This window comes from Contarinia nasturtii, unplaced genomic scaffold (genome assembly GCF_009176525.2).
Source record: "Contarinia nasturtii isolate CC-2019 unplaced genomic scaffold, AAFC_CNas_1.1 Cnas_scaffold_993, whole genome shotgun sequence".
NCBI lineage: Eukaryota > Metazoa > Arthropoda > Insecta > Diptera > Cecidomyiidae > Contarinia > Contarinia nasturtii.
The window spans coordinates 1,137,175-1,165,033 of NW_022198340.1; the positions used below are offsets into that span (position 1 = coordinate 1,137,175).

The 27,859-nt window shown below is 32.1% G+C and overlaps 11 protein-coding genes across 12 annotated transcripts; 4 read left to right on the forward strand and 7 right to left on the reverse strand.

Moving 5' to 3' along the window:
* The first annotated feature begins 532 nt into the window (after positions 1-532).
* Positions 533-2,340, forward strand: LOC116343383 (derlin-2). Its single transcript, XM_031771407.1, has 5 exons — positions 533-853; positions 1,154-1,387; positions 1,464-1,645; positions 1,762-1,866; positions 1,952-2,340. The coding sequence occupies exons 1-5, from the start codon at positions 761-763 to the stop codon at positions 2,070-2,072; spliced, it is 735 nt and encodes a 244-aa protein (XP_031627267.1). The 5' UTR covers positions 533-760; the 3' UTR covers positions 2,073-2,340.
* A 1,946-nt stretch (positions 2,341-4,286) lies between these two features.
* Positions 4,287-5,904, reverse strand: LOC116343384. Its single transcript, XM_031771408.1, has 5 exons — positions 5,502-5,904; positions 5,363-5,422; positions 5,260-5,292; positions 4,710-4,910; positions 4,287-4,647 (listed from the first exon to the last, which is right to left on the reverse strand). Exons 1-5 carry the CDS (start codon positions 5,509-5,511, stop codon positions 4,478-4,480), a joined length of 474 nt encoding a protein of 157 aa, XP_031627268.1. The 5' UTR covers positions 5,512-5,904; the 3' UTR covers positions 4,287-4,477.
* Positions 5,905-6,464: 560 nt separating this feature from the next.
* On the reverse strand, positions 6,465-7,921 carry LOC116343409 (spindle assembly checkpoint kinase-like). Its single transcript, XM_031771431.1, has 2 exons — positions 6,889-7,921; positions 6,465-6,820 (listed from the first exon to the last, which is right to left on the reverse strand). Exons 1-2 carry the CDS (start codon positions 7,055-7,057, stop codon positions 6,522-6,524), a joined length of 468 nt encoding a protein of 155 aa, XP_031627291.1. The 5' UTR covers positions 7,058-7,921; the 3' UTR covers positions 6,465-6,521.
* Positions 7,922-9,117: 1,196 nt separating this feature from the next.
* Positions 9,118-9,938, reverse strand: LOC116343424. The gene is made up of 3 exons (XM_031771467.1): positions 9,695-9,938; positions 9,465-9,633; positions 9,118-9,391 (listed from the first exon to the last, which is right to left on the reverse strand). The coding sequence occupies exons 1-3, from the start codon at positions 9,718-9,720 to the stop codon at positions 9,188-9,190; spliced, it is 399 nt and encodes a 132-aa protein (XP_031627327.1). The 5' UTR covers positions 9,721-9,938; the 3' UTR covers positions 9,118-9,187.
* Positions 9,939-10,590: 652 nt separating this feature from the next.
* On the reverse strand, positions 10,591-11,633 carry LOC116343404. The gene is made up of 3 exons (XM_031771428.1): positions 11,509-11,633; positions 10,883-11,123; positions 10,591-10,816 (listed from the first exon to the last, which is right to left on the reverse strand). Exons 1-3 carry the CDS (start codon positions 11,550-11,552, stop codon positions 10,622-10,624), a joined length of 480 nt encoding a protein of 159 aa, XP_031627288.1. The 5' UTR covers positions 11,553-11,633; the 3' UTR covers positions 10,591-10,621.
* A 351-nt stretch (positions 11,634-11,984) lies between these two features.
* LOC116343421 (myosin-9-like) lies at positions 11,985-13,091 on the reverse strand. Its single transcript, XM_031771452.1, has 3 exons — positions 12,930-13,091; positions 12,317-12,542; positions 11,985-12,252 (listed from the first exon to the last, which is right to left on the reverse strand). The coding sequence occupies exons 1-3, from the start codon at positions 12,935-12,937 to the stop codon at positions 12,094-12,096; spliced, it is 393 nt and encodes a 130-aa protein (XP_031627312.1). The 5' UTR covers positions 12,938-13,091; the 3' UTR covers positions 11,985-12,093.
* A 472-nt stretch (positions 13,092-13,563) lies between these two features.
* Positions 13,564-14,923, reverse strand: LOC116343411. Its single transcript, XM_031771438.1, has 3 exons — positions 14,808-14,923; positions 13,907-14,138; positions 13,564-13,826 (listed from the first exon to the last, which is right to left on the reverse strand). The coding sequence occupies exons 1-3, from the start codon at positions 14,813-14,815 to the stop codon at positions 13,632-13,634; spliced, it is 435 nt and encodes a 144-aa protein (XP_031627298.1). The 5' UTR covers positions 14,816-14,923; the 3' UTR covers positions 13,564-13,631.
* Positions 14,924-16,375: 1,452 nt separating this feature from the next.
* Positions 16,376-17,407, forward strand: LOC116343415. The gene is made up of 4 exons (XM_031771442.1): positions 16,376-16,626; positions 16,697-16,743; positions 16,811-16,991; positions 17,058-17,407. The coding sequence occupies exons 1-4, from the start codon at positions 16,476-16,478 to the stop codon at positions 17,153-17,155; spliced, it is 477 nt and encodes a 158-aa protein (XP_031627302.1). The 5' UTR covers positions 16,376-16,475; the 3' UTR covers positions 17,156-17,407.
* Positions 17,408-18,122: 715 nt separating this feature from the next.
* Positions 18,123-20,500, forward strand: LOC116343452 (pickpocket protein 28-like). The gene is made up of 8 exons (XM_031771501.1): positions 18,123-18,191; positions 18,263-18,417; positions 18,507-18,737; positions 18,802-19,056; positions 19,120-19,601; positions 19,754-19,952; positions 20,034-20,308; positions 20,377-20,500. The coding sequence occupies exons 1-8, from the start codon at positions 18,123-18,125 to the stop codon at positions 20,439-20,441; spliced, it is 1,731 nt and encodes a 576-aa protein (XP_031627361.1). The 3' UTR covers positions 20,442-20,500.
* A 108-nt stretch (positions 20,501-20,608) lies between these two features.
* On the forward strand, positions 20,609-21,919 carry LOC116343453 (pickpocket protein 28-like). The gene is made up of 4 exons (XM_031771502.1): positions 20,609-20,793; positions 20,929-21,120; positions 21,175-21,656; positions 21,720-21,919. The coding sequence occupies exons 1-4, from the start codon at positions 20,609-20,611 to the stop codon at positions 21,917-21,919; spliced, it is 1,059 nt and encodes a 352-aa protein (XP_031627362.1).
* A 507-nt stretch (positions 21,920-22,426) lies between these two features.
* Positions 22,427-25,646, reverse strand: LOC116343211 (regucalcin-like). 2 transcript variants are annotated; one of them, XM_031771151.1, is made up of 5 exons: positions 25,531-25,646; positions 24,859-25,465; positions 24,697-24,783; positions 22,897-22,951; positions 22,427-22,835 (listed from the first exon to the last, which is right to left on the reverse strand). In XM_031771151.1, the coding sequence occupies exons 1-5, from the start codon at positions 25,576-25,578 to the stop codon at positions 22,616-22,618; spliced, it is 1,017 nt and encodes a 338-aa protein (XP_031627011.1). In that variant the 5' UTR covers positions 25,579-25,646; the 3' UTR covers positions 22,427-22,615. The 2 variants fall into 2 exon arrangements, with proteins under 2 accessions (XP_031627011.1, XP_031627012.1); XM_031771152.1 differs by having other exon boundaries at positions 22,613-22,746.
* Positions 25,647-27,859: the final 2,213 nt, after the last annotated feature.

Here is a 27,859-nt window from a genome sequence, read left to right on the forward strand (position 1 = left end):
CAACCAATATTCTATTCTTCATCCATCCGAAACAAACCGTTTGATCATTGTCTATGATAAACGAAAAAAGAATTGACTTTTCGGCGCATTTTTGGATTATATTGCAGGCACGTACAAAAAGGAAATTAAATTTTCTTGGAATTTATGAGCAAAATATAAAACAGGATATATAATTCATCGATTGAATACAATGAAATCTATAGAACTTTTCAGCATTTTAAATTAGCAAATGAAAATCATTATGAAAATACTATTTTTGGTCGCATATTTTAAATTCCGATATTCGGTCAGCGATTCGAAATTTCAAAGGGACGGTTCATTCGTTATTCGAATGAACGACTTGAAATTTATTTTGAATTACGAATGGAAAATTACCCATTTGAATCGGTTGGATACAATGAATTGGTTTGAGCATGTGCTTGCGATGTCTTAGCACGCCAACTGGCGGCCATTACGATAACTTCAAGCAGTAACACTTCGTTAATAAACGTCAAATCGATTGCAATGTTTGCTATGTGTATGTATTCTATGTCAATAGAAAATGTACAAATGTCAAAATGATGATATCTTAATCAAAAAACCACGACAGAAAGGGAAAGAAAACACTAAACTCTCAAACAAATAAGAATAAAAGAATATTTCATCAAATTGACACGCAACAATTCGAGTGAAGTGTACATTTTTGTTTGTTTCTTTTTTTCGGTTTTTATTTCATTTTACAATTCGCCACGAGAAACTTCAATTGGCTAGCGAACGGACAATGGCCTATCAAACAGTTCTAGCCGAATACATGCAAATTCCAATCGTCACCCGAATATATACAACAGCTTGTGTCATTACAACCATCGCAGTAGTAAGTTTTTATTCGTCTTAAATCGGGTCATTCATTTTGGTTATCATTTTTATTCGGTTTTTATTTAAAACATTTTTAAATTATGCAAAGTTAAATGCAAAACAATTACCAATTTCCATTGAATAATTTCAACATATTGTGCAGTACAATAACAAAAGAAAAAAAAAATAATCCACGTCAGCCTTAAGGCTTATCAATGTGTGTGCTGATTTTAAATCGAAATGAATTACTTTATAATTATAGTGTTGACACAAACAAACATGAATTTACATAAAATGCATGTTTATTTCGTTTGCACAGCATTTAGATATCGTATCACCGTTCCAACTCTACTTCAATCCAACGCTCATTGTACTCCATTATCAAATATGGAGACTGGTGACAACGTTTCTATTTTTCGGGACGGTAGGCTTCAATTTCCTATTCAATATGACATTTACGTACAGATATTGTCGCATGCTGGAGGAGGGTTCATTCCGGGGTAAGAGCTCCGACTTTATAATGATGTTCATTTTTGGTGGTGCACTTATGACGGTAAGTTTTGCAACAATTTTATCCAATTAAAAAAATGATTGATTATTGATTTTGTCTTGCCTTTGGAATATTACAGATTTTCGCCTTTTTTGTAAATTTACTATTTTTGGGACAAGCCTTCACAATCATGTTGGTTTATGTTTGGTCCCGACGAAATCCATTTATTCGCATGAATTTCTTTGGCATTTTAAATTTTTTGGCGCCATATCTGCCATGGGCCCTACTTGGCTTCTCCGTCATTCTTGGCAATACAATTTGGTGAGCAAATTTTTGTTAAAAACTCCACAGTTTCTATTGGAGGCTTAAGAAATGTCTAATTAGAATTTAATTAATATCTTTCAAACTTGATAAACAATTATTTTGTCATATTTTAGGGTTGATTTAATGGGAATGGCGGTTGGTCACATCTACTATTTCTTGGAGGATGTCTTTCCAAAACAACGCGGTGGTTTTCGAATCTTAAAAACTCCATTATTTTTGTAAGCTCTTTTTTCATGATGACACAAAATAGACTGGTTAACATTAATTTATCGATTTTGTTTTTGTAAAATTGCCTTTAAAAAGGAGGAAGTTATTCGACGAAGGTCCTGAGGATAATAGTTACGCACCACTTCCAGAAGACCGACCGGGTGGTTTCAATTGGGGTGAAGATCAAGCACAAAATCCAGATGTTCGTGATGAATAAACTAAACTATCTTCTGTAAAATAAACCGAACGCCAACTAAATGCCACAACCTTTTACACTCTAAGTGGAATATACAAGATTTTTTTTAAAAGCAATTTTATTGTTTTTTATCACTGAATGATGCATCGTCCGGATGAAAAGAAACACGGTAGACGTGCACAATTTTACCAGTTTTGTTTAATCCATTGAAATGAACCAAAAAATAATAGAAAAACAAAAGATGATGCTAAAATATGAATAAATCTACGATGATTCCGTTTTTATTGAATACATTTTTTTAAATATCGCTTTAAGTGGATCCAAGGAAATATAAAAACACAATGGAAATGATGTAATAATAAAATGAAATTTAGCATAGATTATTTATACTATTTAGAAATAAAAACAAATCGAACTGGAATGACTAATAAATTACGCATCGTATTGTTCCTTTTTTATTCATTTACCAATAAATTATTCCGCTCTTTTATAATTCGCAGTGCATAATTTATGCGTGGCGATGATTCATATGGGATTTTCGATCTGAGGGAACCGACTTTGTGAATGAAAAAAGAAACATTTCTAGTGTGTGTCAGTGGCCATATCAATGTTTGATAATTTCTGAATACGTTGTTATCAACTTTAATTGAGACGATAATGTCAACTATAGTTTGACGTTTCTGAGGAATTGTACATATGCACTTGTGATATTCTGGTCTTAATTACTCGAACTTTATTTTCAATACTCTCTTCCAAGTTATTTAAACAGTACCTACGGCTTCATTATTTTGACAATTTGTATACATTAGTATTTGTAATGATACAAATACGTCCACTGGATCCATTACTATAAGAACAAAAGAAATGAAATAAGACTCCGAAATAATTCGTATTGTTTTTGAATTCATTTACCGAAAAATATTCCAATTTCTGTTTGATGTGATGCGATGCAATGCATAATTCATACGCGACGATGCACATGAATGCCGAAACAACTCTGAGCGAAGTTGGTTGAAAAATAAATAATTGGGCTTTAGAATGTGTCACTGAATGAATCAATAAATGTGTTGTTCAATTTACATCTTCTCGTAATGCCGCTCCACTGAACTTCGTCGTGCGTCATTGTTCATTCAAAAGCGTAAGAAATTCTATATTTTCTTTTCAATCCCAACCAATTCTGATTTAATTCCAATTAAAACATGTTAATTTCAACTTTAAATGGAAACTTATTATCTGCAGGTTAAAGTTTTTGGATACGACTTGTGTATGTGCACCTGTGATATTTGGGTTTTAGTTATTTTTGGATAAAAATTTTGCCATCGATTTTAATCGATTGTTTTTGTTTTGCAACCATAACATTGTTGTGAACGTTTGGTGCTAATTGAAATATGTTTAACACCCTTTTGGAACTTTTTTTTTTATATTAAGGAATATTTTACGTTTTGGCAATGGCATCTGTGGTCAAATGCACTAATTTATTTGTTTATAAAGAACACGTCTTTGATATATAAATACAAGTGTCATTGGACAAAGCGGTCATTCTTAGTAGAACGAGAGTTTTGAAAATACATCTGCACAAATCAAAGAAAAACAAAAAAGAATCTAATTCGTTTAAATCAAGTCAAAAAAATTTTGCAATTTATAATTCAAAGGTGAAAAATGTCGACAATTGCGTACGTGTTGTGTCTATTCGTGAGTGTGATCATGCAAATAAGTTCAAGTCCATTGCCTGGAAATACACGAGCCTCAAAATCTGACCTCATGCGAAGGTTAAGAAACGATATTTGCAATTATTACACTAGCCCAGCACTTTATTTTGATGATGCACTAGATGGATATCTATTTTTGGTAAAAAGATTGCGTCAACGATGTCAGCATTTAGTACCTCCATCGGAAAAATACTCTGTTTGGGATTTGTCAAGGAAATGAAGCCAAAACAATATTTTTAAGACATTCTTTGAGTTTAGTTAATATTAAGAAGAATCTGTATAGATTTTTCCACGATGTATTTATTAAATGTGACTAGATTATAGCAAACGTAGAAAATATCGCAATAAGATGGACAAATGATTGAAGTTTGATTAAAAACTGTGTTAATTAAGAATGTAATGTAAAAAAATTCGAACAGTACTGATGAAAAATAAAAATTATTTGGATGAGATAAAATCTATTCTTTTTTCTTTCGCTCAGATGTCTTCTCCATTATTAAAAAGCCTCCGTTGCTACAAAAGGAACTTTCAGTAAAGATTTATACTTATTTTTTTTATTGGCTTCAAGTGGATTTTAACGGTGCTCGTTACTCATCAATAATTTTAATCTGAAGAGACGACATATTTATTTATTTTTTTAAATAATTTTAAGCATTAGTGGTGAGAGTTGTTGTTCTTCTTGTGCAGTTGAAACTTCTGAAACTTGTTGCTTGTTTTTCAATATAAGATATCATTTTCACAGACCAATACCTCATATGATTGTAAGACCAATTCTTCTTCACCATCTGGTATGATGCAACCAATGCCGGGAACAACTTTACCAATTCTAACATGCCCTTCGTGTTTTACGCGACCAATGTAAAAATCTCTGTGAGCATTTACTCCAGCTAAGGAAATGACAACATCAATCAAAAATATTTCCTTGACAATATGTAAATTTGTCATTTACCTGTTATGGCGTCAGCCGCCTTATCAATTCTGCCTTTACTTGCTTTAACCCATTTGGAATTACAGTCGACCAAAACTTCGTAGGTTTTATATCGATGTGCGGCTCCACCATCGCAGATGTATGCCACGCCTTCGTCCGGAATCAGTTCGCCTGGAATCCAATTACCATTGTGATTGACACGAATCACATATCGTGGACTATCTATTAAAAGAAATTGAAATCAAAAATAATATTTGTCAAGTCTTATACACAGCGGTGTTAGCACTAACGCACTCTATTTTACTCTATTTTTGGTGTTAATTTCATCCAAATGAACACATCATAGTGAAAGAAGAAATACACGTGTAGTCATAGCCGCATGCGTTCAACGTACATATGACTAGACATGTATCTCTTCTTTCACTACGATGCGTTCACTTGGATGAAATTAACACGAAAAATAGAGTAAAATAGACTGCGTAACTCATTTTGAGGGGTAGACTCTCTGCTAACACCGTAAGTGCGAATAAGCGTACTCGGTTATTTGTTTCTGTGTAGTCATACAGCTCACCTTCTGTACTGGCGTTGACAGCTCCTTCGTGAACTTTAATAAAATTAACAAAAACAATTTTTTTTGAAACTTATCGAAAAAAAAATTAAACTTGAAAAAATACCATATCCGTTTGATGCGGGCAACCAATGTGATCTTTGTTTTACCATCAGACCGGACAACCCTATTCCACAACAATATAAGAAATCATTAAGAGTATATTATTCGTGCAAAAAAATATAAAGAATTAAATTCTAACTTACAATTTCCCATTTTCTTGAAAATTATTTAAAGTTACAGACAAAGGAAATAATCGTTGAAGTGACTGAAATCAATTCCAATGCATACTATTCACGAAAAAATTGGTATTTTAATTTCTGAATGTTTGCTTGTTTATTTCGATGCGTCAATACGTAATAATACGATACAAAGTGTATAAAATGTGTATATTTCGTGTTCGAGTTGTCAGATCAACGTAAAACATTGACAATGTTCCAAGAGTTTTACCACTCCAGGTAGATATTGCGATTCAGATAGGATTGAATTCGTGACTTTAAGCTAGTCCAATGGTCTCGTTTATTCACTATCAATGGCTGTTGCAATTTTAGTGAATTTGCCGTTGAACTGAAATGACAGCATTTGTGTAGCGCAAACAATCGTCGCAGAATCATTGCTAAAAAATGTTCAACACACGAATGTGTTTAATTGACGTTTGTTGTTCACAACAACTTTGAGGTTAACCGTGTTTCACTTTGATTTGAAGGACAATGTCATTATACCCAAGATGTAGATAATTCTACGGGCGCAGTTTTAAATGTTTGGATTTTCTATTGTTTGAACTCGATGAGAATGTATCTTCCTTGACTTAAGGGGCTTCATTCAAAATTTTCAACGACTGAATTCTATAATAATATCTAAATTAACTGAATTTTTCAGCAAACGAATGAATTCCGGTGAATTCTACGGCGATTTCATTGAAATATGTGAGATAGTGGTGAATAGTTTCTGCTGGCAATTACTACAATATTTATATTTTGTGTAATAAAATTGTAAATGATTTTTAAAATATTTTTTTGCGATTTTCTATCGAAAACAATCGGAAATATTGAAAAAATAATAAATTAAAAAATATTGCGTTTATCATAACCTCATTTTATTACTTTGACACATTTCATTCTATTCACACGAATTCACCGAACTCGTCAATAACCACTCGATTCAAAAGTGATACAAATTTTATTCTATTTTTTACAACTTCGCTAAGCTGAAAAATGACATACGATTCAAATCAGCCATGCGGGTGTTTTTGGTTTTGTTGAAAAGTCAGCTTTTGCGAAGAACAATTTCTGGCGAATCTGGCGCATTTCTTCTTCTTGATCATTGCTTAGTGGATCGATATGAACATCATCACTCAAGTTTATCAACATAAGAGACGTATTTCGGTGCGGAAGATAATCGGTTTTGACCAATTTCCAAACCATATTTAAATGTTTATCCAATTTGTTGAGACCCTCAATATCCTTGTCGATTCCCAATCTGGGGAATTTCATTGAATCTATTATACTCGAACTGTATCCATATTCTAGAGAATATTAAGTGATGTTTCATCAATATCGCTTACCTGCATCTTCTATCTTACAATTTTCTTACCGATGAGTTCATAGCAAAGAATGCCCATGTTCCATAAATCAACATTTATTCCATAGTTATTGCTCGGGATAATATACATTCCGAAATCCGCCAGTTTTACACGTTTATCAGAATTTACCAAGATATTCTCCGGTTTAATGTCGCAATGAATTACACCCCGCCCGTGCATGTCCACATTATTGATGCTGCTCTTTTTTCAGGGAATCGACGATACGGTAGTCGTGTAAATTTATCACGAATCGTTGTTTTCATGTATTCCAAAACCAAGTAGAAATGGAGAATATCTTCAAAGAAATTGAAGCACCGTACAATGTTTGGATGATCCAGATCTGATTGAATTTCACTTTCACGGCGAGCACATACTTCCAATCCTTCGCTGAGCATGCGATTTTTGTTCATTACTTTTAATGCACATTCATTGGTTTGATTGGTTGAATTCGTTTCTTTACTACGCACCAAATAGACTCCATATGTACCTTGAGCTAAAAAATTTATTACATCAAAACCTTCTAATTTTAAACAGTCCATTTTTCTTTTATCAAAATAAGTATACGCTTTCTTTACTGCTTAATATACTGATATACGCAAGTACGAACTGTTCGATGTTCGATTGAAACTTTCCTTTTGTTTTATTAACCACTGCTACGACTGCCGATTTTATCTTTTTCGGTTGTTTTCCTTGTTCACTGCTCGGTGGATGTTAATCCTCTGAAATTTCCATGCAACTGGCATTCAGTGATAAGGCCCCATCGCTTTCGGTGGAGTTTTCATCGGTTTTGTTTTCGATTACCTCCTTTTTCTGCTCTACAACGTTAGTCTGTGGTGCGTTTCTTTTTGTCACACTGCAGTATTTGTCGTACTCATTTTTTTTAAATCGCACATCCGCACATAAATAAAATCATTTTGTTTGATTGATTCTTTTTCGCTCAAACATTACTTTGTGTTGATTTAAAAAAAATCAACAAATTATTGTGCCCCCGCTTATTTGTCGTCGGCTCGCTTGCGACGATTCGAAGGACCATTTAATTTACAATAAGACGACCGTTGGGTTTGGTGTTTAAAGATATACTGATTCATTCGTTTCATTTTTGTTTTTTTTACACCTCGCATTGATGCGAAGTGTCAATTCAGGTGATCCGGTTTAATCCGGTTAAAATTCTTAACAGTCGTCAACGTTTTGCACAAAATTTGTTGAAAGTAAGAATTGCAACGTATGACTTACGGCACAAAACAAATGAATTGTACAATCTTCAAATAATTTCAGTTCTCCCAGGTTCAGTTTGTCATCATCGTCAAATTTACAAATTTCTGAGACGCCATGTTGTTACTTTTTTCTGTTTGTAAAGTATATATCAAAAACCAATTTATTTGAATATTCTATTGCCTTGTTTACATTCATTCAATTCATTTTTAATTTGACCACCATTAAACCATTAGACAAAAAACGTACGCAAAATGACACAGTTTAAAAATGAACTCTATTAACGCAATTTTTTATTATTTTATGTCGCAGTGCAAAACAGTAAGATGCTAACACAACAGTAGCATGCATAGATTCTGACCAGGAGGTCCAGGGTACAAAATAACCTCCTTTATCAAAGACGCGTTTAAAGTGTACATGATCCAGCACATTTCTAGAATGGATCAGAGTCCGAACTACAATCAACATTCTGGAAACTTTGTGCTCTGGTGGTATAGCCGCCTAATGAGATATAAAGTAAATGTTGTTCATGGGCAACACATTTCATGTATTCATACACTCTTATTCTTAAAATTTGTGTGTTGTTTTAATGTAACAACTATGACGTCAAATGATTTGATTGGCATGAAAATCGCCAATAACTTGCACTTTGTGCTATGACGTCCACCTCGACGGTTCACAGCGTGCCGGCGAGTATTTGAAAAAGTAAACAAACAACTTGTTTTCAATGCACAGAACTTAGACGTAATAAAACTTTCGACCAAAGAAAGGTTAAGTTACATCACTGCGCCTCGATTGCTATTTAAATACTATTTGTTTCATTGCCAAAAATAAAATGTTCAATGAATATCGATCATTCGGTGCGATCGCTTCAAAAACTCTCAATTAATTAAAATTCTATGGCACCTGTGCCACAAATGTGTTCGAAAGAGTAAAACAGATAGCTCTATAGTTGCTAACAATAGAACGACATTTCACTAATTCTTCTACTAAATTTAAAATCCAATGTAATAAATAAAGTTCATTGATTAAACATTTAAAAAAAAAATCATTTACTTTTTCTGAAAATTACAAAGATAAACATACTAATCATTGTGATTATCGCATTTTCTTCGGTTTTTCGACTAATTTGCGCATCTCTTCGATGTGTTCGCTTTTAATGCGATCAATTCGGTCCAATAACTCGCGTTTGGATGATGAAAGGTCTTCAACATTGCGACACAATCGATTTGAATTCCTTATTTCAGCATGCAATTGCATCTCCAGTAAATCTCTTTCCTGTTTCAATTCGGCATATTGTTCCTATTCAATGAATACGAAATGGTTTTTCTTCTTTAAAAACAAACAAAGTAAAGTTGTGATGATAAATCTTTACCCGTTTTTCTCTGAATTGCTTATCCAATTTTTTAATTTCATAAATTTTATCGTTCAGTTGGATTTCCAACCTTTCGTTTTCATATTCGATTTTCTGTAATCGTTTGTTGAACTGGTCTTCTTGAATTTTCTTGTCGGCTTCGTAAACCAAACCCAATCCACTGTCATATCTTGAAATAAAAAGTCAATTCTTAAAACTTCAATCCAATAATATTAAAAAAATGTTCTTACTTTGACAATCTAAATTGAATGCTCATTGTGATAGTTTTGCGTTGATTGAAATAGAATTCGCAATGAATTTACACTAAATTATTAAATTTAATTAAAAAGGCTCTTCTTTCAAAAGGATATTCTTTCTCTATTATAAAACACGATCAAATTTTTTTGATTTGTTTCAGATCTCCGATAGCTTTATTTGGGTAAAATGTCGGAACGATGTGTCTTTATTGAATTTAAAATGACTACTTAAAGGTTTTAGAAATGCACTTCGTATATATTGAGTTTGCATTGCCGAAACAGCTTACATGTACAAATTTATCAACAACAACAAAAGCAATTAGACATCAACCTTTTGATCATCAAAACAAACGGTCAAACATATGTATGTGTGAAATATACAGTTTATTTATGCTATACACTTGAGCCCAAATATAATGCTAGCTATCAGCTCAATGTGTGGTAACGTACTATCCTCGTTGACTGTGTAAAAGTGTGAAAGAGGGGAAAATATGCTTGTATACAATTAAACCAACGTTGTACTTGGATATTCAAAACCAGCTGAGTTTAGCTGCTATTTGTTTAAGAGTGGAGAAGAGAAAAAGTGTCTGTAATATAATAAAGGTCTACATTTTTTAACGAAAAAAATATTCATTAAAACTTCTACTTTATAAAAGATATGCAAAAGTGTCATGCTTGTTAAGTAAACTCATTTAAGAAGTCATTCAATTTTGCAAATATTTCCTTTATCACGTTTAATATTTAAAAGAAACATTCGAAAAAAAATCGAATTTGATAGTTTAGCATTCAGTTCATTTATTTTTAAATAAGATTTGGAGATTTGAAAAATAGTTTGTCAGTTGGATATGTTACCATTACAAAAAATAAATAAAAAATAGTCCAATAATCGATTGATTTTATGAGAATGTTGTAAAAGTCTGTTCAATATAATCTTCTGGCTAACATTTTTTGACGTAATTCTTCAATATTTTGACTGCGGTTCATTATATCTAAAAGTTCATTTTTCGTCCATTGCAGATTATCCACATCTCGAGTTAAACGATGTGTATTCCTTAATTCGGACTGTAATTTCATCTCCAGAATGTCCTTTTCGATTTTGATTGCAACCAATTGTGCCTTAAAAGTGAACATTGATTAGTTTTTATTCCTTATATAGTAGATTTGTGCAAAGTGGTAAAGTACCTGTGTATTTTTAAATTTGTCTTTAAGTTTGTCGAGGTCTTTGTCTTTGTTTGTCAATTTGAGTTCCAACATTTTGTTATCATTTTCGATATTCTTCAATTGACTTTCATATTTGTCCTGTTGTAGTCGACGTTGTTGAGTTTGTACATCCATTCGCTTCAGCGCCCTTTCAAAAATGTAGGATGCACCAAAATGATCATTATCTGGAATGCCATTGCTCAAGTCAACTAACTCATCATCACTAAAAAATAAAGCGTATTATTTGTTGTTTAAATAGTTAATTTTTCTATTACGCAGTATTTAGCGCAAAGTGACATTTAGTCGACATGTGATTAACACCTTAATAGTCAATCAAATAATAAATTGTGAATGAAAGAAACTTGTGTTAATTGCAAATAATTTCTCTGAATGAATATTTGAATCAATCTGGAATGAAATCGAATCGACGGATCGAGGAATGCGATTTCACTTTTTCCTAGATGCATTTTTTTGCTTAAAGTGAACATTAGCCTTAAGAACTAACATAATTGTCACATTTAGTTTGATGACCAAGTAAATCAGATCAAAAACGATTCAAATCGATGAGAATGACTGCATTAAAGTGAAGTTGCTTTTCATTTACTTACTCTTCCACTTGTGTTTTTTCGATATTTTTTATTGTTTTGCCCATTTTATGTTTCTTTTAATCAGATAATTTAATAATAATTTGATAATTGAACAATATTAGGACTGAGATCTTTATCACTCCTCACTAATATTGCGACTAAATCGAAAATTCAATTCTGATGATATATTTATACTGGCAACGATCGAAAAAATTCACTTGGAATGTCAGATGAAGACAGTCTGCTTACTTTGTCTGAGATAGACATAAGAAAACATAATACAGTTACTAACTAGCATATACATAGGAAGCAATTCTTTGAATATGCCACATCAATTCGTTTATTTTAAAATAATTTTGCACCTGTTGCCAAAAGCATCAGTCGATCGACTTGAATTTAAAAAAAAAAACGTTGGAGTAGAATCACATACTCAAATATCTTCAAAAAGTATACATATAAGGACATAAACTGCATTTTTGTCATTTTAATGGTTTTTATTATCCAATATTCATTTTAAAAAAATATCGTGCGAATAGTAATTAATAGATTCTTAGAAAATTACATAAATAAAAAAAAATATTTTATGACTCTTATGGGTCATTATCATCACCCCTTCATTTCAAGGTCATCAATATATCTTTCCAGTTTCTTTTTTGCCAACTTCAGATTGTCGACCTCTCGATTCAAATGATATAATTTTTCTGCTTCAGTCTCCAAATGTCGTTCCAACAACCTCTTTTCTTGTTCTAGTTTTTCAAAATGTTCCTGAAAAATGGCATTTGAAGAGATTAATTTTAAGGATTTCATAAGAAACTAATGGTTTCTATACCTCTTTATCTCTGTACTGATAAAGTATTTGATTTAATTCAATGTTTTTGTTCTTCAACTGGTCTTCTAACATTTCTTTCTCGGCTTCAAATTCTTTTAGCTGCTTTTTAAAAAGTTTTTCCACTTTTTTTAGATCATACGATTCAGCGGCGGCTTTTTCCATAACTTTTTCAAATTTATACACGAGACCATTTTTTTTACTTGGATAGGCATGATGAACTCGTTCGCTATGAATTAAAGGAAAAATTACATTTTTTCAATAAATTTCAAATCATTTGTTCAATAGAATAGGGTCCTATTTACGAGTAGTCACGCATCACATTGCATGCCAAGTTTTATTGGCAAGTAAACGAGTCAATATGCAAACATTTAACAGTAACAATAGTCAAATTATTTGTTATGTATGATCATTATTTTCGATTTGATAAGAATCAATTTAAACGACAGATTCTTCACATTTTACAAAAGGAAAAACAAAGCACTGATCAATCAAACAAGTAGCAACGTAATATTTTTTATCATTTTTAACATAAAAAGCAACTTTAAGTTATGACCTTGTTTTGTCTTCTATTCATTTTTAAAAACTTCATAGATTCTTTTTTTGTTTAACTTACTATGACATTTTTACACTTTTGTATTTGGGGTTTTATATCAGTAGAATGAGATAAGACAGCGAATTCAAAGATTTTTTTAAATTTTCATAAGACAGCAATTGGAAGTTTTTGCTCTTCTTATTTGCACGAGAGTTGCATCTATTCAAAAAGAAATCACAATCGGAACTGAGCTGCCGTTGGATTGTTGAAATTAAAAAAAACACTGTACTGACAATGGTTAAGTAAGTGTGCACTTCCTCTTTAAATGGGAAGGTGTTTCCGTTTGTTTTCATGCATAAATCGTCATTTGATCGGTCCCAACGATCAATGAAATTACATTGTCAAACTAAGTGTTTAGCTGTAGGAAATAAACGATGAACTTACATTATATCAATCGATAACTATTTATAAATAATTTGGGATATATTCTTTTCGCGAAAAGCTTCAGTAAGTAGTATATACTACTATGGGATTAACTTAAAAGTGATAAGCGTATTTAAGGTTTCACTGTAGTCTCAGTAGATTGCAGTAGGTACGCTGTGACAATAAAAAGAGTCCAAACTTCAGAGTGAATTTATCATCGTAAGCACAACAATAGATCCTTCGTTAATGCTTCTGATTGAATTGTCGGTCCGAGGTATGAATCAAACAATTATTTAAATTAATCATCGTTTATTATTCTCTAAATGTTTGTTTGTGTTAACAATAATTGGGTGAGAGATATTAGTGACGTTTTTCCATTATTCTCCGAATGTCATCAATATGTTCACTTTGAATTTTATCAATATGTTCCTGCAAGTTTCTCTTGGTCCATTGAAGACCATCAATTTCACGGCACAATCGAATGGAATTCGCTATTCCAGCTTGTAATTTGCGTTCTAATGACTTCTTCTCTTGTTCCAACACAGCATTGCGCTCCTTAAAAAACGATTAAATTCATTGGATTTAACAAAAAAAAATCTTCGAATAAAATCAAGAATAATTATTTTATAGAGTACCTCTTGAGCTTTGTATTGTTTATTCAATTTGTCATAATCTCGATCTTTGCCTTTCAATTTAAGTGATAACATTTCGTTGTCGATTGCAAAACTATCCAATTGTCGATTATACCGTTTTTCCACTTTTTTCAAGTCATCGGATAAAATCTCTCGCATTGTTTTTTCAGACACAAAAACCACATCATCATAAATGGATGGATAGGCACTGCGAATAACACACCGTTTACTAAAGCTGAAAAATAAAATAAAATTATAATGAAAATATCTTGAGAATGATCAGTAAATTAACTAGTTCTTTTTGCATAATAGAATGACGTTTGTTCATTTATATTGGCATGCAACGATTCCGCGCAATTAATTCAATGCATTCGAATGCCAAATTTTATTGGCACATAGATTGTTACTAAGAACATATTGTTTACAAAACATAAACAATTTCGGCGAACTCGGTTCGCATTCATGTTATTTAATCTTGAAATATGTTGGTAATAAATGAAAGTTAAATGCATAACTAGTCGTTTATTTTTCGTATTCAAATCAGCTGATTGGCATACATTAAAACAATTTTGTATTTGACTTTTAGCAATAATTCTAAAAAATTAAGGATTTTGGCTTCTGTAAGATGTTGGTGGAGATTCCATTTTATTATAATGAGGAGTTTAAAAAAAATAGTTCGAATTAAAATTGATTGATAGAAATTGATTATTGATGCCATATTTTTGCAAACCACCAATTTAAACAAAAAAAAATTTATTAAATGCATTTCAATTATTTTCAGATTATATTTATTTCCAATTGGATTTTGAAAACTTTTTCGTATTTTATTTGATATTTACTTCACTCAAATATGAATAATCAAATTTATGTGATTTTTAATGTAAAAATCAATCTATTTACTTACTCCGACATTTTGATGCTTTAAATCAACGACGTGACTAGATTTAATCCGATGAATGTATAATTATATTCTTCAATAGCGTTGGAAAACTGAAAGCTTCTTGTTTGCTCAAGAGTCGTCAATGCTCTAAACCAGTAAATGCACAATTTTATATTCATGAAAGTGCATTATACCTCGTGACTCAGCAATTTCAACGAATCCTCACGAATTGAAGTTTAAAAGTCGTGCGCATGAACTTGGTTCGTCCTATGCGAATAAGATACGACGCTTGTAGTTCAACGCCAACTTTATTCAACCCGAACCTTTGTATTCGTATATATGAAATGTTTTGATTTTTTGTCTCAGGTGGCATTTAAAGAATTTATAATATGTGCATTGCATTAAGGTGCAAATTATCTGAATACCCCATTATTCAATTTATTAAAAAACAAACCTATTTTTTACATATTGAGGAAAAATTAAATGAAAAAATTGCGCAATAAAAATTGCTGATACAATCCATTTGATTTTTCATGAAATTTGAGAATAAGAAGTTTTTTTTTCCACTTTTTGTGTGTTCTATACCGAGCCTTCGAGAGTGTGAAATATTTATATCGTTAAACTGCGTCGCATATCAAAGCGAAACAAAATTCTGTTACTAAAACAAGGCAGAACAGTAGCTAGTTATCAGCACATTTTGTATAATAAAAAGTCAATGTTCTTTATTCCTTTGGTAACGAAATATTGTCTCGCTTTGATATGCAACCGTTTTGAGTCGCGTTTCGATATGCGAGTAAACAATAAGTTGTTTTTATTCTAGAACGTTCAATTTGATAAACGAAAAAAAAAAAATTAATAAAATATTCAAACGTTTAGATTATTTGAATGTACAAGAATGAAAGTGATTGAATTGTAGCTTCGCCACATGATTTTATTCATTTTCATCACCAATACAAACTTCAATAAATGTTGTTTTGGTATAACAATTTGGGAAATGTCTTCCGTGTGTTTCAACTGGACATTTTCTTTCCATCTTGAAAAAAAAAAAAGATTTGATATTTCGTGAATTTGATGCTATGTTAATTGAGAGAAATAGAAAAAAAAATGTTTTGCGATTCTTTACTATTTACAGAGCCAATTTTGCTGTTATAAATTGCCGGCGCGAATCAAGAGGAAATTTTTTGCAATTTAATTTTATCTTGTAGTGGCGGACTCGATGAACACGATAGAAGCCACGAAATGACACGTTTTCACTTGAAAAGATTTTCTCTTATCTCAGCGCGACCATATGAACTTGCTAACATTTGTTCCTTTTTTGATATGTATGAATTTAATAAGAATAAAAATAATAAAGTAATGTAAATCGCTTCAATACCGAACAAAAATGTTTATCTCTCCGTTCCAAAATTGCTCATATATGAAGCAACATGTGAATGAAAAATGTTTCCATGCAAATTTAAAAAATGAACATCTCGCATCTCCAATCTCAGGCGAATCCGGTACTTTTTTGCGAAAATTAAGATATGATTAAATGTATGTGTATGATAAAAATATATTATAAATTTGAAATGAATTAGACAAGCTGAGTTCATTACTTGCTAAGCAGTCGACCAATCACTTGAATCGTGAAAGAAATCAAAACCTTGTACCGCTTTCAATTTTTCAATAAAAGCATTATTTTAAAGCGAAAAGATGACATTTCCAACCGTACTTCAGTGCTGTTGTTGTATTGATTTAAGAGTTGGTGGATTAATAATCGGGTGGTTGGGTATAATTTGTACTTTTATTTCCTTAATTTGGGGCATAGCGAATGGACAAGCAGCAGTAGCAGCAGCTTCATTTAGTAAGTCCAACATTTGCATAAGCTTCTTCATTCAAATAATTGAAAGTGACATTTTGACGTTGATTTTCAGTTATTGCGAATATTTCAAACGTCTGTTGGCTTTATGGAATTTTTAAGGTAATACGAGTACTGTAGGTATTTTTATGAAATTATAAAATTCAATGCATTTATTTTCTTTTATTAGAATAAGTCGGCCTTTATGCTCCCAGCCGTTATTCTAACTGGGCTAGGAGTCATTTTGCTGTACATGTACTCAATTTTGTTAATTTACAACATAATTGTAATCTTCAAGAACATCGGCCTTGTTGACATTCCCATTTTCACACTTTTGAGTATTTTGTTGGTTATTTATTTCATAATTTCAGGTAAGTTTAAGAATCCAAAAAAAACTGTTGATATCCAAATTCTTTAAAAAATATTTTTCCTCTCAGTTTTTGCTACGTACTTGTTTATCGTAATACGTTCCATCTACCTTAAAATCAAAGACGATGCATCAGCTACAAACACAAGACATACATCGCCAGCTTGAATGATCAAATAATAGATTTGTTTGCCATATTATATTTAGATTCAATGAAATTATAATCGAATCGTTAACGAAATTTAATTTAAGGTGTGAATGTGAATAAGATTTTTGATTCGTTCGACATTTAAGCATATATTACATAAAAAATGGTTTTTTTAACGAGGTCCCTTGGGCCTCTCTTTCTCTAAAACTGTATTATTCAGCCAGCTCTTGGCGGTGATTAATAAATAAATAAAAATTTGAAAATTATCAAAATAAGTTGGTTTTTTTTACATTTAATGAAACTCAGTTTTATTTTCCTCAGTGTGTTTTTTCTTTTGGAGGTCAGAATACAATTTAAACTGATGATGTAATCTTTAATAAAAGTGAATCCGGAAATATAGTGACAAAACGATAATTTGATAAAAAAATTAATGAAATGTTTTCGTATAAACGTTTAGATTATTCGAATGTCCAAAGATGAAAGTGAAACTTCTACATATTGAATTGAAACTTCGCCGCATTTAAAGAATTAAATTTCAATTGATTGAAAAATTATTGTTATTAATGCAATATATTAGGTGGATTTTTTATTCTGTTGCAAACAATGGAGTGATAGTTAGCAAGTAATACAAGTATAATTTTCATAAATCTATCCAATTAAAATATCAAACACGCAGAGAGACACTGCTGCAATGTATGATAGACGCTCACTTGGATATGAGCATTGATTTGAACTGGAACGCGTTTTTAGTGATATTTGGTAACCAATGAAAAAAACATCTTTAAAACAACTAGTAGCAAATTTGAAAAAATAAAATAAATAATGTAGATTTAGGTGTATTTTTCATAATAAGTGTCTTATGAGTTAGCTATTAGCTTGGTACTAGAAAAGTGTTGTACTTTATAAAATAAATTGAAAAAATTGGATTATTTTTGTGTTTTTCAATCTATTTTTAGACTTTTTAATCCATAACACAAGCGTTTGATCATGAAGCGTTTGATCGTGGATTTTTTCAGAAACTTTAAAGAGAGTGTTGTTAACAAAGCTCAAACTACAGTAAATTGCAATATTTTTAAAATTAAGACAATGATGAATTCTTTTTATTTGTATTAATTAATTCTTCAAAGGCACATTTTACAACTCAATGCAAACAATCGGTGCAAATAAAGCTGATTGCACCTTCAAGTTATGTGTTGCGAAAGTTTTTCAAACAATTCGGAAATAACAGCAGTATCCATGGTGTTCGATATTTCACCAATAAGACACTTCATTGGAGTGAAAGGTGAGTAGATTCGTTGTGGATATCGCCACATGTCGTCAGTTTTCCAATATATTTTCAATTAGTAAATTAAATTTAAATGCGAAACACAGATTGTGGTGGATAATAGGTTTCGTGTTCACACTGTGGTTGTGTGGCTTGATGATTCGTGACGGTTGGAATTATTGGAACGAGAATCCAATGACAGTGAAAGTCGGTAAAAGGACACAAGTGTCAGCGATTCCCTTTCCAGCCATAACTATTTGCCCCCTCGTTAAAGTGTTGAAGCATGATTTGGACAGGATCAATGCACACATGTACATGAAAGAATCAAGTAGCATTGAGTAAGTAGATTTTTCAACATTAAACATTCTTTACCAGTAACAATAATAATTAATTTTAATCTAGGGCTACACAATTAAGCACATTGGCACTTTTTTGTCCAACTTTATATCGAAAATATAAATCGAATGTAGAGTTTGCGAATGAATCGATGTATCGCATGATTGAAGACTTAGCTCCGAACCAGGACTATGTAATACATTCATGCCGTTGGCAGCAGAACAAAGTTAACTGTCTAGAGTATATATCACCAGTAATAACCGATGAAGGTTTTTGTTTCACTTTCAACCCACTAAATTCGTATGATATGTACACCGAAGAGTGAGTATCACTTTTATTTTAAAATCAATTCATATTTTACATCATTATAAATATATATTTTAGAGTGGATGCTGCAATGAAGAGAGTTACAAATATCCCAAAGATGTCTGCTTGGAGCTTAGACAATGGCTATGAAGTGAATTCAAATGGCAGTGAATATCCGTTACGGATGTTTGGTTCTGGTCAAAATAATAATCTTAATATGATTCTTTCGTCTGACAAACAAGATAATGATTTCATGTGCGATTCAGGTCAAGAAGGGTACATCGTAATGCTGGATATGCCCGGCGAAAGTGCAACGAGAACGCAAGAACGAATTCGCTTCATCGCCCCACAATCTGAAAGTATAAAAATTAGAATTGAACCAAAATTAACGGATACCTCGAATGGTTTGAGTAATTACAAGCCAGCCCATCGCCAATGTTTCTATCAATCTGAACGTCAATTGCGTTTCTTCAAAATTTATACCAAGTACAACTGTAACATGGAATGTATAGCGAACTTCATTCAAATGGAATGTGGATGCGTGAAATTTAATATGCCTAGTATGTTGGAATTTAGTATGGTTTGATTTTCGGGAAAAATTTAAAATATATAAGAAATACCTTCAAAAATCGAACCATTTCAATGAACATACCTTAAAGAAGAGAAATATTGCATTTAAGAGATATTATAAGATTTATATCTTAATCTACAGGAGACAAGAATACGAAAATCTGTGGTGTGAAACTTAGAAAGTGCTATGGAAACGCTCAATTTTCATTTCAAGGGCGTACTGGACGATTGTTTCGCGCGAAATGTAATTGCATGGAAGCGTGTACAGAAATTGAATATGATCTTAAAATTGACCAGGAACCATTATTTGATGAGAATGGAGGAAAAGGCAATTATACTAGGTACTCATTTTTCTATCAATTGCATTTTAATTGGAAATTTAATTGTTTTTTTTTTTTCTTTTTTTTAAAATCACATGACAGACCACAGAAAACTAAATTGTCAATCTATTTTGAGGATCAAACAATTGAGACATTGACGCGAGTCGAAACGTATACGTATACTGATTTTCTAGCCATTTGTGGTGGTTTGCTTGGATTATTTTTGGGCATTTCATTTTTGAGCATCATTGAAATCGTTTACTATGCCACTCTTCGTGTATTTTGGGACATACACCTATCAAGACCCGAAACTATTGAGAAATCCTTTAATGAAAAACCGTTTGGTGAAAATCAAATGTCTGAGAATCGTGTGTTATGTCAGTACTTGGATTTGGATTGTATTGTTAACAAGTTTGCATTTGAAAATGATTTTTCCATCCTTTAGTTAAAGTGGTTTCGCAACCTCTTCCGAGTGTTGCGTATATTTCTCAAAGAACTTTGCATGGGTAGCAATATTCACGGCCTTCGATACATTACCGCGGACGGATTCCATTTATTTGAAAGGTTACACATTTTGTATACGATTCACATCATTAAACCGAATTTTTCCATTTTCGTTCCATCGCAGGTTCTTTTGGATAATCGCCGTTGGTGCTGTGCTGGGTTTCTGTGGCTCAATGATTCGATCAAGCTATGTTGAATGGCAAGAAAATCCAGTCAAATTGAGCATTACAGACAAATGGTCGCTCATTGACAACATTCCATTTCCGACACTTACAATTTGTCCGGCAATCAAAACACAAAGAAAAATTATAGATTTGACATCTGCAATCAAGTCTCCACTCAATTTAAGTGATAGAAAGTAAGTAATAGACTTTAGACAGAAAATCTCCATCCAAAATGATATTTTCCTAATTTTGTTTCTCAGTAAAATGTTATTAAATGCCCTGGTTCACGTTTGCCCGCTTTTGTACGACCGGATTTCCTTTAATGATAGTTTTTCAAGTGAACACATTTACGATTTAATTGAAATGATTGCGCCAACTTCAGACAATTCCATGATATTTTGTCTGTGGAAGGCTACCGCCACGGATGTTCCCTGTGGAAATATTATAGTTCCTGTTTTAACTGAGGACGGACTTTGTTTTTCTTTAAACGCTATGAATTCACATGAAATGTACACAGAACGGTAAGTTTTTTTTTAATATCATTTGAATAAATCAAATCAATTATTGATAAATAGGATGGTCTATGGAATGATGATGGTTAAGAGCAATCCAAATGGATCGTCACGTTGGAGTATGGAAAATGGATACACAAAACTATATGATGATGAGAATTATCCATATCCAGTCAAGCCTCTTCAATGGGGACGTCTTAATTATTTAGCTATAACGCTAGCAACACTTGTAAAAGACATCGAGTATCAATGTGGATTCGATCAGGGATTCAAATTAATTTTATCAACGCCTGGTGATGCAGTGCAAACATCACAAAATTATTTCCGATTATCAAATTCACAAAGGGCACTTATTCGAATCATGCCCGAATTGACAATAACCACTGATAAGTTGCGTCACTTTCAGCCATCGCAACGAAAATGTTTCTTTCAATCCGATCGACGATTGCATTTCTTTAAAATTTATTCGAAAATCAACTGTGAAGAGGAGTGTTTGGCCAATTTTACTCAAAACACTTGTGGATGTGTGAAATTCTCTATGCCAAGTATACGTTACTTTTTTGTTGGTGTATTATATTTCAAATTACAAATAGTTTTCTATTTTGCAGGAGACAAAGGAACGAAAATCTGTGGCGGTGCAAAGATAGAATGTATGAAAGAGGCACAAAGGAAATTTTCTACTACGCAGACAGGAAGGGCATTCCGTGATGAATGTAATTGCATGCCAGCCTGTACATTTGTGAAATATAAGGCATATATACTTCGCAGTCATGATAGTTCTAGTGATGAATTTTCATCTCTGGGGTAAAGATTGTTTACTTATTAGAGACAACGTGGAACGTATCAAAATGAGTTCCATAAAATTATTACGAAATCTCGAGCGAAATTTGTTTTGTTCTATTTTTTTTTAGCTTTACGACAACAAATGCTATGTTCTTTTTTAAAGACGAGTGGGTTAAGACAAATAAACGCGTCGAAGTATACACATTCGCTGAGTTCTTAGCGATTGGTGGTGGTTTGTTTGGTCTTTTTTTTGGCTTTTCAGTAGTAAGCGTCATCGAGATCATTTTTTACGCAACGATTCGTTTGTTCTGGAGAATTCGTCTGCTGAGTCGGACTGTTGCATCTGATCAAGAAGATCACAATGTTGAAATGGTTGACATGACCACCAGAAGACTCCACCGAAATCAATGTTGCGTTCAAGTCCGACCGAATGTTCGAATCAAGTTTCCGCATCCGAACCACTCCCGGACTGAATAAAAAAATACCACCTGAACTTATTTGGAGGGCGAGTTATGAAATGTCCTTTTGAAAATTGCCTTTAAATTATTTATTTTATTAAATCTCAAAAATTACAATCCAATGATTTATTTAAAGCAAAGTTTTTCAAGCAATTCAATGTCTGCATCAACAAAACAAAGAAATATAAAAAGATATTTTCAACTCTGATGAATTACAAAAACAAATAATTAATATTTCGTTTTTATAAATGGAAGATTTCCATTTAGTCAATATCTAAGCGTGCAGTGTGTGTATTTGATTCGCCTAATCCAGTTATTGCATAAATTGATGTTCCGTTTGTTCTTTCTCCAACAACATTCCCTAGAACGTCAATTATTTTTTGCATAACAATAACATACAAAATATTATGTTGAGGACCGCCAAATGTAAGACCAACGGCACCAGAAACAGGTAATTTGATGATATCAATCACATCGCCTGTCCTTAAAAATTTAATAACACCGTTAAAAGAATAATTAAATTAAATTATCATAATCCATTTACCATGGATTGATTTCCCAAACTTCACTCGTGTAGTGCTCAGCCAGAAATAGCATACCTGAAGAAGATAATCACAAAAGAAAAGAGTTAATTTAAAATAATCGACAAATAATCGGGAAATAATCGGAAACATATAATGAAAAAATTGCAAAGCAATAACCACAACCAGTCTATGTATTTCGGATGGATATCCATCCGAGATATTTTAGAATATCTGGATATTCAACGCAACTGCACAGCGCCAGAGCTGTGTGCGTCGCAAATAGAATCTACGGTATGTCGCGACGTATATGTGTATCAAGTGCCGCACGTACACAGTCACACTGTGTCTGTATTTTACGTGTAGCGACATACCGTAGATTATATGTGCGATGCACACAGCTCTGGCTCTGTGCAGTTGCGTTAAATATCCAGATATTTTAAAATATCTCGGATGGATATCTATCCGAAATACATAGATTGACCACAACAACATTAATGTCCAGCAATTGCTTTAAATTGAGATTTGGTAGTTGTAATCGTCGATTTCTGTGAAAATTTCTGTTTTAATACGATAGGGTTGGGTCCGCTGGTCACTTCCTAGATCAGAGAATGAAACCAAACAATGAATATTAATGAATAATAAGCAAATATTACAGATTCATATGAGAGAGTAATTTGAATTGCAATCAAATTAAAATGCAACTTACTAATGGAACGACCGCGGCTTAATTTCTTTTGCCGGGAAGAATACGATTGCGGACCGGTTCGTAGTTGGGGCAAACTAGAAACTGATCGATACAAATTCAATGCGATAAAAATAAAATTCATTTCACAATGAAGAAAATGCAATGCAAAAAAAACTTACCGATCCTTTGTAGTCATATTTTCCGGGTTCTGACATCGTTTTTGGTCAGTTTGTGAACGATTCCCAGTGTAAGAACTAAAAATGTGTCCATATTCCTCTTCGACATTTGATGTGTCCGATTTATTGTTCCTGCCAATGAATGAATGTTGAAAACAAAAAAAAAAATATGAAAAAAAAATCTTTAAAAAAACATTCAATTGCATATCGTAGTCTAAGAGTAGTAGTAGTAATTTTAAAATGATACTTACCGACCACTTTTTCTGGAAAAACCGACAAAAATCCAATTCGATAGAATATTTCACTTTCAATGCAAACTGAAAATTTAAGCGCAGCAATTTTAGTTCTTACACTGAATGGTTCGTCACGATGTGAATTGTTGCCGGCTTGTTGGTTTGAAATGTCACAGTCAAATACACTCTCACACCAACACATTCAAATCGGTTTGTCGTTGACAGTGGCCGATATTGAACAGCGAATGCGTTAGCTACTATGCAAAATTTTGACAATTATGGCAACAGAGTAGAATTTTAGAACAAAGTTGCTGTTGATACAGTTTTCGTTTATCCGTTTGCGTCGCCATGTTGTCGTTGTGACGTTGTTCCGATGTAATGCTACTGTGTGTTCTCTCCACTGCTACTACCAAATCTCAATTTTTCGTCAGCAATTTTTTTGCTGTCGCGACTTTTGTTTCTTTTGTATGTTTTCTCTTACATTCTAATGGTTTCCCAATCATCTATCACTCACTCACTCATCCACACACACACACACACACTCTCTTTTTATTTCACATAGATTCAGTTTCCATCATCGTCATTTGACAATCTCATACGTAATACATATATTACAATTTATGTATGAATGTGAATGACGATAATCGAAACTAATCAAAAAATAATCGTAAAACAATCAATAATAATAAGTAAGTAATTTTTAAGTGATTTGCCCCCAGTGCATACCGTTTGAGTTTATTGCCAATCCAAGAGGGAAATAAGTACTCATTGGCCTTCCATTTAATGGAAATTTAAATACCACACGGCCGTTGCCTAAAAGAACAATTCAAAATGCTTTATATTTTCCATACTCTGAGATAGCATACTTGGTTTAACCAAAATACGAACATATGTCTCCTGTTTTCGGGTCCCAGTCAAACCCACTGATAGTTAATTGGCATGAATCCAAGTGATAGATTTTATTTAGATGTTCATTAAAGACAATTCCTGATGTTGACTGTAAATTACCAAAAAGACGATCGACGCCTTTGTTTTTGATGAATCTATAAAATGAACGAGACGGATTGGAATTACAAAATTTGGGAGAAAGGGTTCCTCCATAGAAGCGTCCTTTGCTATCTGCAACTCCTATATCAAACCGCATAGATGTGTCATCAACAGTAAACAGGGTTTTAATAACTTTGGCCTTCGTTGATCGTCCGTTCCACTTGATAATTATTACATCGCTGCCGACTCCAACGGCAAAGAATTGTTTGTTGCATTTGTTACATTTTTTACACATTTTGTTAGTGGGGATGATAAATGCTGGTGATGTCACTCCTTCAATGTATGCCGAATACAAAATTTCATCTGGAGTACTGTAGCGATATATAGACGATTGATTGTCTGATGTAAAAAAGTTTACAAAATATAAACTTTGTGTATCATCATCCCAATAAATCGAATGTGAAAAGTCCACGCGAGGCGTATTTAACTGTGTTATTTCCGAGCCACGCTAAAATAAATGTTGTGTGATATACATCAAAAATATAATTGTTTTTTTTTTTTTAATATATTTACTATAACCACGAAGACAATACAACACTGATAGAATATAATCTTCAACATTCTTTACAATTCACTCCGAACTCATTCAGAACAATGACACAGATGAAACATGAAATTCGATGTGAATTGTATTAGCTTAAATATTGTGGTCATCGGTGTTTACGATCGTTTTTTGTTGGTCAATTTCCCAAGTATGTCATCTCTTATGTACTTTGATTTGATGTTTGTTCGGCTTACGGTGTAAACAAGGTCACTAGATTCGAATTTTCAGGTATATGTAACAAAAAACTGTTAACATCTTTCTTTTTTAGCGACTGAAGCAAGCAGAAAGATAAAAATAAAACTCAATGCATTTTTTGTCAATATCATTTATTTTTCCATAACTCTTTCTATATCATGACTAACAAATTTTGAACATTTTACAATCATTTCGACAAAATGTTGAATTATTATTATTTTTTGTATATCTGGGTTGGCATAATTTACACAGTTTTTGAGGCGTGTGTGTAATTTACGTAGAAGATTTCGTTGATTTGGAATACTTTTAAATGATCCAAGTCAAAAGTGTATTGGATACATTAGAATTCAAAATTAATTACAATTTTGCAGCGAAAATGCTCTAGAACCTGTATTAAATAAAAAATAAAGAACCAATCCATTTGGTTATTCGAAAAAACGTTTTTAGCATTCTTTAACATGAGAAAAGAAGAGTTCCCTCATCTTTATATATTCCACCCCAATGTATTCTACATATGAAAAATTCCGAACAATTCGTCATACCAACCCAGACGAACCCAGATTATTATCATTCATTTTACGGTCTGATCACAGACTAAATAATATTCTCAGATATCCCGTCAAATTAACTGAATTTTTTAAAAATAAACAACCTAAATATTAGGCATTTTAATTTGTAAAAATTATTATTAAAAATTAATTTTTGTTTTCATTAAATTTTTCAAACGAATCCAATTTTTTTTGGAATCACCAGATTTCGAATAATTTTCATTTGGGTTCAAGAAATGAAAAAGATAAAAGTATAATAAAAAAAAGGTTCTGAAATTTTTGAATAAATGTATTGTAAATATTTGAATATCTGTCACATATATAGACGGGTTCCAAATCTCAATTAAAAAAAAAATTGTTAAACAAATAAACTTTGCTTCAAAAATAAAATGAATATCAAAATAATCCGTCGAAAAGAAAAGTACAAAAATAAGTCGAGATTCGTGTTAAAAAAAAACAAATTCCAATCAAAATAAAAACGATCGCGTTAAATAAAAATTGTCGAATTTGTCTTGTCTTTCATTTCAATTGACGCATTTATTGGTCAATTTACAAACGGTTTTTTTCTATCAATTTAAATTGCTCTGGAAACATCCATAAAGATATATATCTTATCGAACGAATCAACCTCTTGCAAATGCTTCCCTGACCTCCATTAAGCTTCATTCTAAACTCAATTGTTTGCTGTATGCATGTATGGGTGTGTATTGTATGTGTATGAATGCAAATAGCTGCAATCAATTATTTTAAATAATCTATATATATGTATATCTCACACTAAAATATGGTGTTTCTATTTGTTTCAATCATCTTGCATCACTACATTGTTTTTGCTATTTAAGTTTTGTTATTTGCTTTCCATCTCCATTGCCGTAGTGCTGATTATACTTATCTCCACTTGACATTTAATTCGCATGCAGTCTATAATATCACTCATATTATTGGGATTAAATTTATTTACAAAAGAAAAAACTCAAAACCGATTTGAAAATGACATATATGGATATCTGTTCCAGATCTTTGGATTGATAAAATGCATCACTGAAATTGTATCATTGTGATTTTGGTTTGTCTTTTTGTTAGATGTGTTCATTAATTTGCTGATCATCACTTTTAAGAGACAACATTAATAACACTTCCATTAAATTCTATATATTCAACAAGCAGTTTTTATAATTGTATTAATATTTTGTTAGTTATGCCCGGCACTATAGCGAATTGCATTGCTCAAACGAATCATTATCAACTTTAACTGACAGCGGCTGTTTTGTTCGTGGGATCAGAATTTTTCAGATAGTGTCATGTCAAACTGAAGGCCAATTTCTAAAACTAAAGCTACTAACCGTTTGCATTTCAGTTTTTTGATGTGTTTTGTACCTTTTCATACAAAACAGAGATAATGGATTTTAAAACAAAAAAAAGTACATCTTCTGCAAGAGTTTTTGTCAACAGTGACAATCTACCGGTGATAAGGTCATTTAAAGTGAAGCAAAAAAAAAAATTCAATCGATTTCGTCGTCTGATTGTGAGCCATCCAAATAACAAACACATGACG

What these genes read in the sequence shown, in the direction of transcription:
- LOC116343452 (XM_031771501.1), top strand. Translation starts at nt 18,123, where the DNA reads ATGAAGCGTTTGATCGTGGATTTTTTCAGAAACTTTAAAGAGAGTGTT. An exon ending in TTAACAAAGCTCAAACTACA is followed by an intron (nt 18,192 to 18,262) that starts GTAAATTGCAAT and finishes AATTCTTCAAAG; the next exon opens with GCACATTTTACAACTCAATG. An exon ending in GTCTGAGAATCGTGTGTTAT is followed by an intron (nt 20,309 to 20,376) that starts GTCAGTACTTGG and finishes TCCATCCTTTAG; the next exon opens with TTAAAGTGGTTTCGCAACCT.
- LOC116343384 (XM_031771408.1), bottom strand. An exon ending in GCCCGCATCAAACGGATATG is followed by an intron (nt 5,293 to 5,362) that starts GTATTTTTTCAA and finishes ATTTTATTAAAG; the next exon opens with TTCACGAAGGAGCTGTCAAC. An exon ending in GGCGGCTGACGCCATAACAG is followed by an intron (nt 4,648 to 4,709) that starts GTAAATGACAAA and finishes TCATTTCCTTAG; the next exon opens with CTGGAGTAAATGCTCACAGA.
- LOC116343409 (XM_031771431.1), bottom strand. Translation starts at nt 7,057, where the DNA reads ATGCACGGGCGGGGTGTAATTCATTGCGACATTAAACCGGAGAATATC. An exon ending in TCTTTGCTATGAACTCATCG is followed by an intron (nt 6,821 to 6,888) that starts GTAAGAAAATTG and finishes AATATTCTCTAG; the next exon opens with AATATGGATACAGTTCGAGT.
- LOC116343411 (XM_031771438.1), bottom strand. An exon ending in AACAATACAAAGCTCAAGAG is followed by an intron (nt 13,827 to 13,906) that starts GTACTCTATAAA and finishes TCGTTTTTTAAG; the next exon opens with GAGCGCAATGCTGTGTTGGA.
- LOC116343404 (XM_031771428.1), bottom strand. Translation starts at nt 11,552, where the DNA reads ATGGGCAAAACAATAAAAAATATCGAAAAAACACAAGTGGAAGA. An exon ending in GAAAAAACACAAGTGGAAGA is followed by an intron (nt 11,124 to 11,508) that starts GTAAGTAAATGA and finishes TTTATTTTTTAG; the next exon opens with TGATGATGAGTTAGTTGACT. An exon ending in ACAAATTTAAAAATACACAG is followed by an intron (nt 10,817 to 10,882) that starts GTACTTTACCAC and finishes TTCACTTTTAAG; the next exon opens with GCACAATTGGTTGCAATCAA.
- LOC116343211 (XM_031771151.1), bottom strand. Translation starts at nt 25,578, where the DNA reads ATGTTGAAGATTATATTCTATCAGTGTTGTATTGTCTTCGTGGTTATA. An exon ending in GTATTGTCTTCGTGGTTATA is followed by an intron (nt 25,466 to 25,530) that starts GTAAATATATTA and finishes CATTTATTTTAG; the next exon opens with CGTGGCTCGGAAATAACACA. An exon ending in ATTGGCAATAAACTCAAACG is followed by an intron (nt 22,952 to 24,696) that starts GTATGCACTGGG and finishes TATCTTCTTCAG; the next exon opens with GTATGCTATTTCTGGCTGAG.
- LOC116343415 (XM_031771442.1), top strand. Translation starts at nt 16,476, where the DNA reads ATGACATTTCCAACCGTACTTCAGTGCTGTTGTTGTATTGATTTAAGA. An exon ending in AGTAGCAGCAGCTTCATTTA is followed by an intron (nt 16,627 to 16,696) that starts GTAAGTCCAACA and finishes GTTGATTTTCAG; the next exon opens with TTATTGCGAATATTTCAAAC. An exon ending in TATTTATTTCATAATTTCAG is followed by an intron (nt 16,992 to 17,057) that starts GTAAGTTTAAGA and finishes TTTTCCTCTCAG; the next exon opens with TTTTTGCTACGTACTTGTTT.
- LOC116343421 (XM_031771452.1), bottom strand. An exon ending in ATCAGTACAGAGATAAAGAG is followed by an intron (nt 12,253 to 12,316) that starts GTATAGAAACCA and finishes GCCATTTTTCAG; the next exon opens with GAACATTTTGAAAAACTAGA.
- LOC116343383 (XM_031771407.1), top strand. Translation starts at nt 761, where the DNA reads ATGGCCTATCAAACAGTTCTAGCCGAATACATGCAAATTCCAATCGTC. An exon ending in TCATTACAACCATCGCAGTA is followed by an intron (nt 854 to 1,153) that starts GTAAGTTTTTAT and finishes TCGTTTGCACAG; the next exon opens with CATTTAGATATCGTATCACC. An exon ending in TTGGTGGTGCACTTATGACG is followed by an intron (nt 1,388 to 1,463) that starts GTAAGTTTTGCA and finishes GGAATATTACAG; the next exon opens with ATTTTCGCCTTTTTTGTAAA.
- LOC116343424 (XM_031771467.1), bottom strand. Translation starts at nt 9,720, where the DNA reads ATGAGCATTCAATTTAGATTGTCAAA. An exon ending in ATTCAATTTAGATTGTCAAA is followed by an intron (nt 9,634 to 9,694) that starts GTAAGAACATTT and finishes TTTTATTTCAAG; the next exon opens with ATATGACAGTGGATTGGGTT. An exon ending in AGCAATTCAGAGAAAAACGG is followed by an intron (nt 9,392 to 9,464) that starts GTAAAGATTTAT and finishes TTCATTGAATAG; the next exon opens with GAACAATATGCCGAATTGAA.
- LOC116343453 (XM_031771502.1), top strand. Translation starts at nt 20,609, where the DNA reads ATGATTCGATCAAGCTATGTTGAATGGCAAGAAAATCCAGTCAAATTG. An exon ending in CTCAATTTAAGTGATAGAAA is followed by an intron (nt 20,794 to 20,928) that starts GTAAGTAATAGA and finishes CTTTAATGATAG; the next exon opens with TTTTTCAAGTGAACACATTT. An exon ending in TGTGAAATTCTCTATGCCAA is followed by an intron (nt 21,657 to 21,719) that starts GTATACGTTACT and finishes TCTATTTTGCAG; the next exon opens with GAGACAAAGGAACGAAAATC.